Raw genomic sequence first — 15,156 nt, 5'->3', positions numbered from 1 at the left:
AATAAAAATAATATTTATTTACCTATGTTTCAATAGCAATTAAAAAGAACTTAAACACATAACCACGATTAAATATTTTACAACCCATTTTAATCTAAAACAAAAGCCTATTATTTATGTTAATGTTTTAAATAATTTTTTCGCTTTTAAAATATTTACATCTTAAAATTCGAATTACTTGAAAGTAACATATTTAAAATAATAATAATAATAATTAACTAATAAATAAAATAAAATATAATTTAAAATTTAAAATATATATATATATATATATATATATATATATATATATATATATATATTAATTAATTAATTTTAATCTTTAATTCACCTCAATCTTTAATTTATCAGGCCCTTTAAAAAAAATAACATTATAATATGAGTTAGATAACATTATTTCGAAAAAGTATTATCCATTTATAACGTCTCTTGGGTAAAATATTATCCTGTATATTAACCAGAATATACAGAACTCAACTGAGATTTATGCACTTCAATTTGTGAGTTAGAAAGAAATACAGTGGATATCCTGAATAGTGAATACACAATCTTTGATGAAACGGTCATTTATAAATCTCAAAGTCCATTTGATATAATCTATCTCACGCTGCTGGTTGTTAAGAAGAGACAGTTGTATCTTTAAATTTAATTTTATAGTATTGTTTTTCAGTTCTTTGTTGTTGAAGTCGTAATTTCAACGCAGCTGTGCGCATATCTCCAAAACCGCCAGATTGAAACCACAAAACCGCCCAGAGCATATCGCACCGCCTTCCAGCGAAAAGCTGTTTCCGTATATTTGCCTCCGATACGATATGGTGCAGACGCGTGGCTCTCACCATACGTCATCAACTCTGACATAATAGAAGCTAAAGTTCTGTGACAAACGACCTTCCGATATTTTCCTCCACCGTCAGATCTACTCCCGTGCTCTCCGCCGTCGATCTCCGAAGCTGCATACGGGCTTGCATCAAATCAAGGATTGCGTGGAGTAAAGTTCAATGTGGGTTGACTGCCGTCATGAAATTAAAATCATTTACTCCGGTTGGCAAAGCATTTAAGTTTTTTTATTATACGGCCTATATTATAATCGTCTTGTTGTGTTAACATAGATAAGGTGTATGGAATACGTTTTTGGGTGTGTTGACCATTCGAGAGATGTTGGAGCAGCGAAAAACTAAGGGTGAAGCACATCTCGTGCGAACAAATGAAGAATGTTTTTGTTATAGAAATGCACAGTAGTGCATAAGAAATGCTGCTCATTATAATGTAACTCAGTAGTGTGAGAATGAAAATATTTGCACAGCAGTGCTATCCGCAAGCAAATGATGAATGTGGAGTGCATATATTCTTGTGTAATTTTTTTTATGCAGTTGAATATATTGTAAAAACGAAGCAGGAGGCAAAGCCAAGGAAACGCACAGCAGTGCATGAGGAAAAGAAAAGGTGGGAGTGCATCTGTAAATATTTTTTTATTAATTGGAAGTGAAGAAAAGTAAAACACCGCAAGTAGGGGAGGCATATAATTTTCTTGGGTAAGCATGTGTAAATTTTGTTTTTACAGCAGCATGTAAAAGAAGGTTTTTACACCAGTAAATGTAAAAGGGGTTTTATAGCAGTAAACCCAGCATAGTAAATTCTCGGGAGGAGACAGAGTAGTTTTTACTGGTTGAAATATTTTGGTGAATCCCTCTCAGCAAAGAGGATGAAGTTTGTATCAGTGTTTTGTTTTTAATCAATAGAAATGTGTTATGGCTGTGTATTGGTTTGTTCTGAGATAATTTTTTTTTAATAGCTTCCCTGTGCAAAGGTCTTGGAAGAAATGAAACAGAGCATTGGCTCTGTGGTGTTTGTTTGTTTGGTTTTTGGTATTTTCCCCATTGAAAAATACCCAACAGTGGTATCAGAACTAGTCCAGGCTCTTTGAAGACTCAAAGAAGCTGAAGGAAGGTGTTGTTGCAGCAGTCAAGCTTCTCCAGCAGTGTGAAGTTTCAGCCAAAGGGATTCCGGTATTTCTCAAGTTTTTGAGTTATTGTTGAAGGAACAGTCAGTTGTTTAAAAAAAAACACAGTCAAGTAATTTGGAGTATAGTTAAGAATGGCAAGGTCAAAGAAGAAAGCCTCCAAGCTTGCTAAAAATGTGTCTCCCTCCTCTACTAAAATAGAAGACAATTTATTTGAATACATTTTATTTGAAACCCCAAAGTTTGATGGAAACTTTGATGTATGGGAAATAATGATGAGGGCTTTCCTAATGCTTGAGGGGATTGAAGTCTGGGAGTCAGTGATTGATGACAGCAAGATGGATAAAGAATCCGTGGAGTATGATGCACAAGCAGCAAAGACTATCTTGGATGGACTCCTTGATTCTGTGAAGAGGAATCTAGGAAAATATACATCAGCAAAAGATATATGGGACAGACTGCATGACCTTCATGCAAAGGGAGCACTAACCATGACAATGAGTCAAGAAGAAACTTATGAACCCATCATAGAAGCTGAGAATGAAAAGCTTGACCTCATCAAGCTTCAAGTAAAAGAAAGGGACGAAGAGCTCGCCAAGCTTAAGAAGGAACTTGATGAAAGCAAGAGGAAACATCATGAAGAAGTCATATCAATGACAAATCAGCTAAATAAAGCAAAGAAGCAGGAAGATGCCTTGACAAGTCAACTTGAAGAAAGACACAAGAGAGTGAATAAACTTGTAGAAGAGATTGGATAGTGCAAGGTAGAGGTCTCCTCCCTTAAGTCCGAACTACAAGAAGCCAGGAAGCAGGCACAAGGAGCTGAAAAGAAAATGGAGAGAAGTCAAGCAGAAATCTCCAAAATGAAGTCAGATATTATCTCCTTCAAAGTAGTAGCAGCTGAAGCTACTCGTAGCAAAGAAGAAACTGAGGAACAACTTGCAAAGAAAAATAATGAGTGTGAAAAGTTAGAAGAAGAGATTGTCCTCCTCAGGAAGAAGGTTGAAGGGATGAACAAGATCATGAAGAGCTCTCAAGCTTTGGATGATATGCTCAGCTATCACAGATCTCCATTTGATAAATCAGGACTTGGGTATGTAGGTGAACCCTCAAACAAGGATGAAGATGCTTTAAGCAAAGGAGATGTGAAGAAGCCAGGAAGAAGTTGTGAAGCTCCTAGTTCCAATAAAGGCAAGGAGAAAAATGAAGGCTGCAATAGAAGAAATCCTACTCCAAGTAGAAAATCAGCTCCAAGAAGCAATGTAGCTGATGTCAAAGAGGCAAGATGCAATGGTCATCAACAAAGAATCTCAAGGCAGCAAGGCTTCAGAAGTACATCAAGGAAACCTCCATCTCCCAGGTACCAAAGTTCATTTTTTGGTTATTGTTATGCTTGCTCAAACTTTGGTCATATGGCAAAAGACTGTAGAGCATTTCATGGAGATAGATGTTGTGGTCTTCTACAACCTCCAAGAAACAATTTTAGAAGAAATGATGAAATGTTATTCATGAACAATGTTGAATGTTTCAAGTGTCATAACATTGGGCATACGGCACGAGATTGTAACTTAAGATGGACTGCTATGCAAGCTAGACCCATGCAAAAGAAGAAAGTTACACAAGTATGGAGAAGAAAAGAAATACAGTGTGAAAGCCCCTTAAGAAACGCAGCTGATCTAAGTTTGTTTTGAGAAAACTTGCCAAAAGAAGACAAGCATACATTAAAGGGGAGCTTGTAATTTTTTGTGTGCTGAACTATATTAACAATCACTCTTTGATGAAGACCTTTTATAAGGGAAAAATATGAAGTTAAATCTGCCATAAAAGCAGAGAAGAAAAAGGGGACAACGCTCAAATGTAAAGTGCAGCAGCGCAATAAGAAGTGTGCAAAGCATGGAGACCCTCAGAGCAGTGGGAAGATAGAACATAAAACAGCAGTTTTGAATTTTTGTTATGGAGCACATGCATTGAAATGCATAGCAATGGAAGGTAGTTTCCTTCTATGTAATGTGAGAGAATATACTCACAGCAGAGTGAGTATAATACACAGCAGATGGAAATGTTTTGTATTGGGAATGAAAATGCAAAGCAATGAGAAGAAAATGAGAAGAAGGCAAAACGCAGCAGAGCATAAATGCCCAGTGGCTGAGAATGCAATGAAATTTTTCACACAGCAGTGAAAAATGTAATATTTTTTTGTATGCAATGCAACATGCACAGAAATGCCTAAAGAAAAACATGGACAACAGATTTTTAATGCACATGGGTGAATGATAATGTGTGGCAGCAGCAAATCGAAAGGAATTGCACAGCAGTCCATTGTGTAAAAAAATGAATGGATACTAAGATTGTGTGAAGCAAGGGTGTAAAAAGAAAAGGCAGCAGCCCATGTTAATTTTTTTTTGTTGTGTGGAGAATGCAGCGCAAAACAGCGTGAGGATGATTTATCTCTATGTGCAAGTAATGGAGAGTAAAGAGTTAGTGTATGGGCACACAACAGTATGATGAAACAAAAGACAGCCATAGTGCAAATTGCAGAGGCAACGCAGCAGCAAATAAAAACCCAGGGATGACAGTCTATGGTTATGGGTATGGACAGCAGTGAATATGAAAAATGCAGCAGCAAGAAGTTATGGACAGCAACATGATGGCAAGAAGGAGAAGCACACAACAATGCAAATAAGAAAATGCAGCAGCATGAAGTTTTTTGTTGAAGAAATGAAAGGTAATGGACAACAACAGATGTAAAAGGAATTTTTTTCTTTACAGCAGTAAATGTATGTGTAATGAATGTGTTGTTCATTGAATTGAAATGCAATATATGCAACAGCAGTGAATGTAAGAAATATTTACACACAGCAGTGTAAATTTGTAAGGTGGGACAGTGTAATTGTTCCAGAAAAGACAGAGTATTTTGTCTTTGAAAAGTGCACAAGCAGTGCAAGTGCAGACACAGCAGTGTGGGGTAGACGCAGCAAAGAAGATGACACAACAGTGCAGCAGAGAATATGCAGCAGCACAAAAGAACAGTGCAATGATTGTTTGTTTTTGAAACTGCATGTAAAGCAGTGTCTGTTTGGTGAAACCCTCTATTAAAGAGGAAGGTTCTTTTCAGCATAGTGTCATGGTAAATCCCTCTGTCAAGAGGAAGATGCTTTTTAGCATACACATGGTAAATCCCTCTATCAAGAGGATGATGCTTTTCAGCATAGTCACACGTGAATCCCTCTGTCAAGAGGAAGGTGCTCTTTAGCACATTGTTATGGTAAGTCCCTCTGTCAAGAGGAAGGTGCTCTTTAGCACAATCACAGGTGAAACCCTCTGTTAAGAGGAAGACTATTTTGTTGTTTGTGGAACTGCATCAGAAGCAGTTGGTGAATCCCTCTATGTGAGGAAGATGTCTTTGTAACAGCAGTTGGTGAATCCCTCGATGTGAGGAAGTGTCTGGGTATGACCGAATGCCCAGCTGTTGAAATTAAAGGGGAGTGTTGAAGTCGTAATTTCAACGCAGCCGTGCGCATATCTCCAAAACCGCCAGATTGAAACCACAAAACCGCCCAGAGCATATCGCACCGCCTTCCAGCGAAAAGCTGTTTCTGCATATTTGCCTCCGATACGATATGGTGTAGACGCGTGGCTCTCACCATATGTCATCAACTCTGACATATCGAAAGCTAAAGTTCTGTGACAAACGACCTTTCGATATTTTCCTCCACCGTCAGATCTGCTCCCGTGCTCTCCGCCGTCGATCTCCGAAGCTGCATACGGGCTCGCATCAAATCAAGGATTGCGTGGAGTAAAGTTCAATGTGGGTTGACCGCCGTCATGAAATTAAAATCATTTACTCCGGTTGGCAAAGCATTTAAGTTTTTTTTATACGGCCTATATTATAATCGTTTTGTTGTGTTAACATAGATAAGGTGTATGGAATACGTTTTTGGGTGTGTTGACCATTCGAGAGATGTTGGAGCAGCGAAAAACTAAGGGTGAAGCACATCTCGTGCGAACAAATGAAGAATGTTTTTGTTATAGAAATGCACAGTAGTGCATAAGAAATGCTGCTCATTGTAATGTAACTCAGTAGTGTGAGAATGAAAATATTTGCACAGCAGTGCTATCCGCAAATGAAAAATGTGGAGCGCATATCTTCTTGTGTAATTTTTTTTATGCAGTTGAATATATTGTAAAAACGAAGCAGGAGGCAAAGCCAAGGAAACGCACAGCAGTGCATGAAGAAAAGAAAAGGTGGGAGCGCATCTGTAAATATTTTTTTATTAACTGGAAGTGAAGAAAAGTAAAACACCGCAAGTAGGGGAGGCATATAATTTTCTTGGGTAAGCATGTGTAAATTTTGTTTTTACAGCAGCATGTAAAAGAAGGTTTTTACACCAGTAAATGTAAAAGGGGTTTTACAGCAGTAAACCCAGCACAGTAAATTCTCAGGAGGAGACAGAGTAGTTTTTACTGGTTGAAATATTTTGGTGAATCCCTCTCAGCAAAGAGGATGAAGTTTGTATCAGTGTTTTGTTTTTAATCAATAGAAATGTGTTATGGCTGTGTATTGGTTTGTTCTGAGATAAAAAAATTTTAATAGCTTCCCTGTGCAAAGGTCCTGGAAGAAATGAAACAGAGCATTGGTTCTGTGGTGTTTGTTTGTTTGGTTTTTGGTATTTTTCCCATTGAAAAATACCCAACATTTGTTTTTATTTTTAAATAAAATTACACTGCGTAAGTATATAAAAAAGATTGTCAATGACCCATTTAACCAGGTCACTCGACAATAATAAGCTCACGGGATCTTTGCCAGACTTTTCGAATTTAACCAATTTGGAGACATTGTAAGTTGGTTGTCGATATAAATTTTTCGCAGTGCCACTTGTGCAGACTTTCCCGAGACTTTCCCCAAGCATTTTTACTAAAGATTAGTTATCAATCATTTTCTTTGTGAAGCAGACATTTACAAAACAACAACCTCAACGGGAGTCTTCCGGACTGGCTATCTGAACTTAAAAACCTTAAAGAGTTGTAAGGCTTCTTTTCCCTTCTATTTTCTTAGGCAAATTCTACTTTATATCGATTTTTAATCTTTATCTGAATATTACAGGTTCGTAGAGAATAACAATTTTAGCGGTGAAATTCCTCCGCAACTTCTGCATAACCCTTCGTTGACACTCAGGTAATCGAGTATCTATTTTATAGTATATACATCCAACATTTTGAATGCCATTGACAATTAATATTAATCCAGTTGAAATTCTAATTAATCTGACTGAAAATCTCTTTCTTTCATCTGTACTAGATACTCTGGAAACCCCCACCTATCTATTCTTGATTCAATGGAACATAAACCTCCGAATCCTAGAAACAAGAAATTGAGGGAACAACTTGCCCTCAGAATAACACTCAGTGGAGTTCCAATCATCGGACTATTGTTGATAGCGGGTATTGTTCTGTATAGGAAGAAGAAAGCAACTGAAAGCAATGGGGTGGAAAATGTTGTGCACTTTACCCCCAACGAATGGATTGATGCAACGAATATGGTACCAAATTCAGAAAAGTCCTGTGCCTTCACTCTCGATCAGATGATGACTGCCACACAAAAATTTAGTGCGAAAATCGGCAAAGGGGGCTTTGGCTCTGTGTTCTTTGGTAAATTGCCGGAAGGAAAGGCTATTGCCGTAAAAGTTCTCTCCTTGTTCTCCAAGCAAGGAGTTCACCAGTTCTTAAATGAGGTAATTCTGAGATTCTATTTTTCCATTTGGACATAGTATCACACTTCAATTTCTAGCTGCAATCTTGTAGTGTCTTTAAACATATTCCCAACTAACCATGTAGAGCAAAATTTATGACTCTGCGTTCATTTGATGAACAGATTGATGTTCTTTCCAGAGTTTATCACGAGAACTTAGTGACTTTACTGGGTTATTGTAATGAATCCAAAGAACTTATGATTATCTACGAGCACATGTCCGGAGGGTCCTTAAGGGATCGCCTTTATGGTAAATATATAACTTTCTCGTAAATATGATGGTGTCCAAAGGTAACGATTCTCATTTAGCTCTTATTTTCATTTCCCAGGTCCTAACGCAGCTTCATAATTAAATTGGAAAACGAGGGTGAAAATAGCTTTAGATGCAGCACAGGGTAGTTTTTTCATGTCCCCTTTTCTGTGATGTACTTTATAAAAATTTAAACATCGGTAGATGTCTTATGTAGATATATATTTTTATCTCTTAAAGGCAATTAATGCATAATAAGATCTCCATTCTATTAATGCATAACAATATCTCCATTTCTATTCAAAGGATTGGAATACATGCACGTAGCTTGCTCCCCCAAAATTATTCACAGGGATGTGAAAACAACGAACATTCTTCTAGACGACAATTTAAAAGGAAAACTTGGTGACTTTGGTCTTTCAAAGATATGGATTGATGAGGAGGATGGGGAGCCTTCTCATGTTACCACTATGGTGAAAGGAACTGCAGGATACCTTGATCCAGAGTATATCACACACATAACTTGTACTCTCTTTATAATATTAGTGATATTAGTGATGGTGAAGGAATTGTATTTGTTTTAGAATCTCACTCTTTCATTTTTCTTGCCATTCATAGCTTAGATTTTCTTGCGCTTCTGTTTAACAGGTATTTTAGCACTCAAAGGTTGACGGAGAAGAGTGACGTATATAGTTTTGGAGTAGTTTTGTTAGAGATCATATACGGTAGACAACCTAGAGATGCAAAGCTATCTTTAGACAAACTAAACATCATTCAATGGGTGAGGAAACTGATCATTATTCTTTAACAGTATTAAAGCTGTTTTGTGATGCATAAAAACTAATGATAATATTGATGTTTCTATTTACAGGCTACACCTTTTGTGGAGATGGACGCAATTCCTGGAAAAATAGAAGGGATTATTGACAAAAAGTTGAGTGAAAAATACAACATAATGTCCATCACACGTGTTGCCAATGTAGCCATCAGATGTGTTAAGACTGAATCGTTTTGCAGGTCGAGTATCAGTGAAGTAGTTGCAGAGCTGGGGGAGGCTATTAAACTTGAGGAGATGTAATTCCTTAAGGTCGCAACATTCTGGATCTGGATCGAAAGGAGATCAGTTGCTATCCGATTACAAAACCATACATGTATAGTAGTTTCTAAACATGCATAAAAAATAATACTATCTATCTGCCAAGTTCGATGTGAAAATAGTTTGATATCCACTCACTAGAAAGCAATCCAAAGTAGTATGGATTGTTTTAATTTCAAAGGTCTCATGAGGTACTATACTACAGATTCCATTATCCTTTCGTCAAACTGCAAAGCTCTAAAAACAATGTAACCAGTGAAAATACTAACTAATTAAAAACAGAAAATCCAAAATTAGCGCGCGCACATGATGCAGAATACCCGCTTCTATGTAGAACAAATTTAGGTAAATTTTCACCAACACCAAAATTAGCATGCACACATAATGCAGAATACTAGCTCCTATGTAGAACCAATTTAGCTAAATTTTCACCACGATACCATAGAGCAAACATCCAAAATCTTAAATTAAATCCAAGGTTAGCTGTGATAATAATCGGAAACCATGGCGTCTCCTAACCAAGTTTTCCAGGTGTGTCACGTCAACCTTAATACATCTAAGTGTTTTGTAATCCAATTTTAAACAAAACATCTCAAAATTTAAGGAAAACCATTTAAGTAAAAACTAAGCAATTGAATAGTTGGAATTGCATATTAAAGACTGAAATTCTACCAAAAGGGTCAAATGATAAATCAGATTTTCATAAAATGATTTTATCTGGATACAATCAGGGTCATCTCCTGGCCTTGACAAGATATCCTTAATCAAAAAGTACTACCACAAATAATTTCAGTAAAGCACTAATTAGTTGACTAGTTTGAATTGCATATTGTAAAACTGAAATTGTATCAAGATGATCTCCTTCCCGGATACAACCAGGATCACCCAATGGCCTTTGACACGATATCATTCATCAAGAAATCGTGCCACAAAATCAATTACTGTGGAGAATTCAATGAGGATAAGAAATAATTAATTACTGTGGAGAGTTCAACGAGGATAAATTGAGGGCATGTATTCAGCGAAGAGTTAGCAAAATCAAATTATTAATGGTTCTGGCAAGCAAGAAACAAACCTATTCATTATAAAATCTACAGATCAATGTTAAGTAACAAACCTATTCATTATAAAATCTACAGATCAATGTTTGAGTGGCTATATTACTCTAGTTAAATACACACTATCTTTAAGGCCCCTGCAAATTTCATTGTTCCTGCAAGAGCAAAGAACCTGCAGTATTCTAACAGTTCAAGGATTAAGAGGTTTTTCTGGAATATTTTTCTTGAAACTTAGTTGGAAATATAAATCTAATGTGTCAATTCTGCACAAATGTCTCAGGTGTCTTGCAGGGTTGAATCCAGTTATACACTCAAACACCTAACAGCTAACAAAAACCAATACCATATAAGCGTTTTCTCATTATGCAGATCCCTAGGCTTCCATAAAGTGCAATATGTAACCGTCCATACAATAGTGTAGTATATGTGAACTCTGTCAATGCGAAGAAGGGATCCAATGTTCAACCATCCGAAGAGCATGTGTTACCTCAAGGGTAATGACCCGACAGAACAGGCTCTTGACACGGTGTGCAATGGAAAACCTCTACCCCATAAGGGAATCCCATATAGTAAGGCTTGGAACTGCACCGATCTCCATAGGGATTAACCTTTCCTCTGCCAGCCCCGAAGGCGTGCAGAGAGATCCGAAGGCAGCGTGCAGAGAGATCCGAAGGCTGCTTATGGTTGATACAAAAACCACCAAAAAATCTTAACAGTAATTTTGGTGAGATCCGAATGTTAAGATAGGTAGCTCGTTCGTTATTCATCGCCTCTCAATCTTGAAATTTGGAAAGGCCTCGTTCTTGCTCTAATTAATTAAAAAAAAAAAATTATAATGTTGTTTGAATATGGTTTTTTTTGGCAGAAATGGATTCAGCACCATCAAAAAAAAATTGGCATTCAAATCCTTAAATTTGACAGTAGGAAGTCAATTTTTCAAAATTTCTGCCAGATTTTGTCATAATCTTCCAGGAATTTCCATTATTTTCCATGCTAATCTGTGAATTCTTTAGAGTCCGCGATTTGGAAGTGACCAAGGGTTGTGAGTAGGATTGGAATTTACCAAGGGTTGCGATTACCTAGAAAATATGCCCGCCAGTTAATGTTCTTTGTTAAAATCTTCAAAACTTACAGTGCAGTTGGAGAAACCGAGTGTTTCAAATTTGAAATTCCTAATCTTTGTGATCACTTTCCTATTATTATTTAATTTATTCATTCTATTTATCAACTAAAATTAAATAAAATATAATGACGATGTTTTGTTTTTATTTCTAGTACTTGATGTTTTGTTTTATTTCTAGTACTTTATTGCTGAGAGGGTCTTTCCAGTATGATGTGTAAGGGCATCCGTCCCTCATCAAAGTTGAAATTTTGTTTATGTTGGCCAAAATAAAAAATCTAAAAATAAGAATAATGAATTTAAATGTTTTATATAGTTATTCAAATTCAACCTATTTAATAAAATATAACTTTTAAAAGTATAATTCGTTTAATAGTTATATTTTATCATATACTTTGAATTTGAATGGATCATAAATTTACCTTCAACAAAAAAATTTACCACATTGAAATTCCAAATTAGGTACAATTTTAAACATCTTTACTCTACTAAAATCAATACCATTTCTTAAAAACAACTAAAAATGTTAATTTAGCACGAAAATCTTGCTCTAAAATATTTTAATTAAATATTTGTAAAATGAATTTTTAAAAGGAAAATCATATCATATGAATATATTAAAATATTTAAAGACAAATAATTTTTTTGTAATATTTGAAAATTTTGTTATCATGTCATGTAAAAAAATATCATTAAATCTAATATTAATATTAATATATTATAATATTAATATTATAATTTAATAACTTAAGATTAATACAATATTAAATTTCTTATATTATAATATATATTAACTCTAGATATATATAGGAAGGAAGAACAAAGACATAGAGTGATAGAGGTGGAGAGAGAGAGCGTGTGAGAGGAAGGGAGAGAGATGAAGGATGAGAGAGGAGGAGAGAGGGAGGGATAGAGAAATGGAATTGGAAGGAAAGAGAGGGGGGGAAGAAGAATCAAATAGAGAGAGAAAAGTGGAGAGAGAGAGAGGGGGAGTGACAAGGGAGAGATGGAGAGAGTGTATATGTGTGGGGGTGAGATGGAGAGATAAATAAGGAGAGATAGAGAGAAGAGGGGGAGAGAAGGAGAGATAGTGACAGAGTTGGAGGGCGAAGAGACAGAGAGATGAGGGGGAGAGATAGAGGGAGGCGGGAGAGAAAGGGAGAGAGAGGAAGGAAGAGAGTGAGGATGTGAGAGAGAGAAGGAGAGAGGAAGGGAGAGGAGGGAGGTAAAAAGAAAGTCACAAAGAGAGAAAGGTGGAGAGAGAGAGAGGGAGTTATAAGGTAGATGGAGGGAGAGAGGGAAAGAGGAGAGCATAATGGAAGATAGATATAAGGGGGGGAGAGGGAAAGGAGGGGAAGAGAGAGAGAGAGACAGAGGGAGACGAAGAGGGAGGGAGAGAAAGATAAATATGGAGAAATGGTGTGTATGTTTTGGGGGTGATATAAAGAGACAAGCGAAAGACAGAGAGAGATAGATATATAGATGGAAAGTGAAGAGGGAAGAAGAGAGAGATGGGGAGATGGAGAGAAAAAACATGTGTGTTTGCGAGGGGGTGAGATAGAGAGACAAAGAAGGAGAGATGGAGGGACATATAGATATAGAAAGAGGGAGGTAAGAAGAAAGACACAAGGAGATAAAGGTGGAGAGAGAGAGGGAGTAATAAGGGAGATGGAGAAAGAGGGGGAGAGAAGAGAGATAGAAGTGGGGGAGAGGGAGAGAAGGGAGAGAGAGAGAGCGGGAGAGGAATAGGGAGGAAGAGATAGATAAATATGGAGAAAGAGTGTGTATATTTTGGGGCTTATATGGATAGACAAAAGGGAGACAGAGAGAGATAGATATATAGATGGAAGGTGAAGAGAGGGAAGAAGAGAGAGATAAAGAGGGAGAGATAGATAGATATGGAGAGAGAAATCATGTTTGTTTGGGGGGGGTGAGATAGAGAGATAAAGGAGAGATGGAGGGGGATATAGATATAGATGGAGGGGGGAGAGAGAGAAAATAATTCTTAGACTAGATGCACCGATTTCAGTGTAGATGGTGATTTCTAATCCTATTTGATTGCTTTCATTGAAGGAGATAAAATGAAGGAGAGGGGAGAGGAGAAATGAAAAGAGAGAGAAGGAGAGGAGTGAGAGAGGGAAAAAAAGGGTAAGAGAGAGAGAGAGGGAGGGAGATAGTGACAAGGTTGGAAGGCAGAGAGAGAGAGAGAGAGATGGGGGGGAGAGAGGACTTGAGAGAGGAGGAGGGGAGAGAGAGAAGAGGAGAGAGGGAGGAAGAAGAGATGGATTTGGAAGGGGAGAGGGGGAGGAAGAAGAGATGGATTTGGAAGGGGAGAGAGGGAGGAAAGAATAAAGATGTACAGAGAGAAAAGTGGAGCAAGAGAGAGATAGAGAGAGAAGGAAGAGATGGAGAGAGAGTGTGTATGTTTGGGGGTGAGATGGAGGGAAATACAAATATAAATGGAGGGGGGAAAGAGGGAAGAATATTTCTTGCATTAAATGCATTGAATTCATGGTAGATGGTGATTTCTAATCCTATTTGATTGTTTGCACTAGATGCATTGATTTCAGCATAGATGTTGATTTCATACACTAGATGCATGATTTTAGTGTAGATGTTGATTTCTAATCCTATTTGATTGCTTGCACTAGATGCATTGATTTCAATTTATATTTTTCTAGTTCTATTTGATTTCTTGCGCTAAATAGATTGATTTTAGTGTAGATAGTGATTTATAATTCTATTTGATTTCTTGTACTATATGCATTGATTTCAGTGTAGATGGTGATTTCAAATTGTATTTTATTTCTTACACTAGATGCATTGATTTCAGTGTAGATGACGATCTCTAATCCTATTTGATTGTTTGCATTAGATGCATTGATTTCAGCGTAGATGGTAATTTCTAATCCTATCTGATTGCTTGCATTAGATGCATTAATTTTAGTGTATATGTTGATTTCTAATCCTATTTGATTTCTTGTTGATCTAGGTGGATATTGGTGGCCACCTGCCTATTCCACTTAGACCTCCACCATTTTTTTTTTCAAATTTTCAGTTTCCTTATTTGTAGCACAATTTATTGTTTTTGACAGTTTTTTGGGTCATAAACTTCCGGAGTCATTTTGTGGACCTAAACGATATTTTTTTGGAAAACTATGACCAACATGGGTGTTGTACTATGTTGGTCATTGCAAAGTTGTAGTCCTTGAATATATCTTTCTAACAAGGCATTGTGTGCATCAAATGGAGATCGTATGCCAAAGTTACGACCTCGGGAAGTTAATGTACCAATTTACCCAAACGGGGCCCATAGTTTGGCACTTCATCTCCTAGGATTAGGTTTTTGGATGTTTAGGGTTTTCCATTGTTTCTCAGTAATAAATAGGCCTTTGAGCATCATTGTAACACAGTTTAGTGGCATGTAGCCGCCACATCTTTTCTCAGAGATAAGCTACCATCGCCCGAGCTAGTCTTATTTCCATTATGTTTGTAAGCATATTTTAGTATTTGATATTAATGAAATGAAGTGTTATTTCTACTACATCTTTGTAATTGTGGTTATATCTATAATTTATTGTGTTCATGTTTAAATCCAGATCAGCAGTATCAGAGCGGTCTTCTCTTTCTCTATTTTTCTTTGCATGTCCCCAATGAAGTTGGGATATAAGGAGCTAGGGCTTGATCTAGTTGAACCTTTGCAAGATCAGCCTAGCAAACCCCAACGACCGCCCATGGGGGAAGAAAAGAAAGATGAGGGGGCAGGAGATCCTATCAAAATATTGCTCGAGGAGGCCGCAAGCAAAGAACAACACCATGAAGCCAAGGAAGGACACAACAAGTAGTGTGAGTTCCATAAGAGCTCTACTCACAACACAAGTGAGCGTTAGGCCAAGCAGTCACTGGTGGTCGAACTAAAGGCT

General features: G+C 36.9%; 1 protein-coding gene across 1 annotated transcript in view; it reads left to right on the top strand.

Annotated features, from left to right (window-relative positions):
- The window catches only part of LOC149159390 (putative LRR receptor-like serine/threonine-protein kinase At1g67720), a 36,846-nt gene extending 27,809 nt beyond the window's left edge, over window positions 1-9,037 (top strand). The window contains exons 5-13 of the mRNA XM_089434289.1: window positions 6,730-6,798; window positions 6,914-6,982; window positions 7,065-7,136; window positions 7,260-7,692; window positions 7,833-7,978; window positions 8,177-8,199; window positions 8,266-8,464; window positions 8,608-8,740; window positions 8,831-9,037. Coding sequence (XP_089290415.1) covers window positions 6,730-6,798; window positions 6,914-6,982; window positions 7,065-7,136; window positions 7,260-7,692; window positions 7,833-7,978; window positions 8,177-8,199; window positions 8,266-8,464; window positions 8,608-8,740; window positions 8,831-9,037 — 1,351 coding nt within the window. The remainder of the gene's footprint in view (window positions 1-6,729; window positions 6,799-6,913; window positions 6,983-7,064; window positions 7,137-7,259; window positions 7,693-7,832; window positions 7,979-8,176; window positions 8,200-8,265; window positions 8,465-8,607; window positions 8,741-8,830) is intronic.
- The last annotated feature ends 6,119 nt before the right edge of the window (window positions 9,038-15,156 follow it).

The sequence above is a fragment of the Pinus tabuliformis genome, chromosome 5_2 (assembly GCF_031772625.1).
Source record: "Pinus tabuliformis cultivar Carrire ecotype Pingquan chromosome 5_2, CPIR1, whole genome shotgun sequence".
Lineage (NCBI taxonomy): Eukaryota > Viridiplantae > Streptophyta > Pinopsida > Pinales > Pinaceae > Pinus > Pinus tabuliformis.
This window is presented reverse-complemented; position numbering and strand designations above follow the sequence as displayed.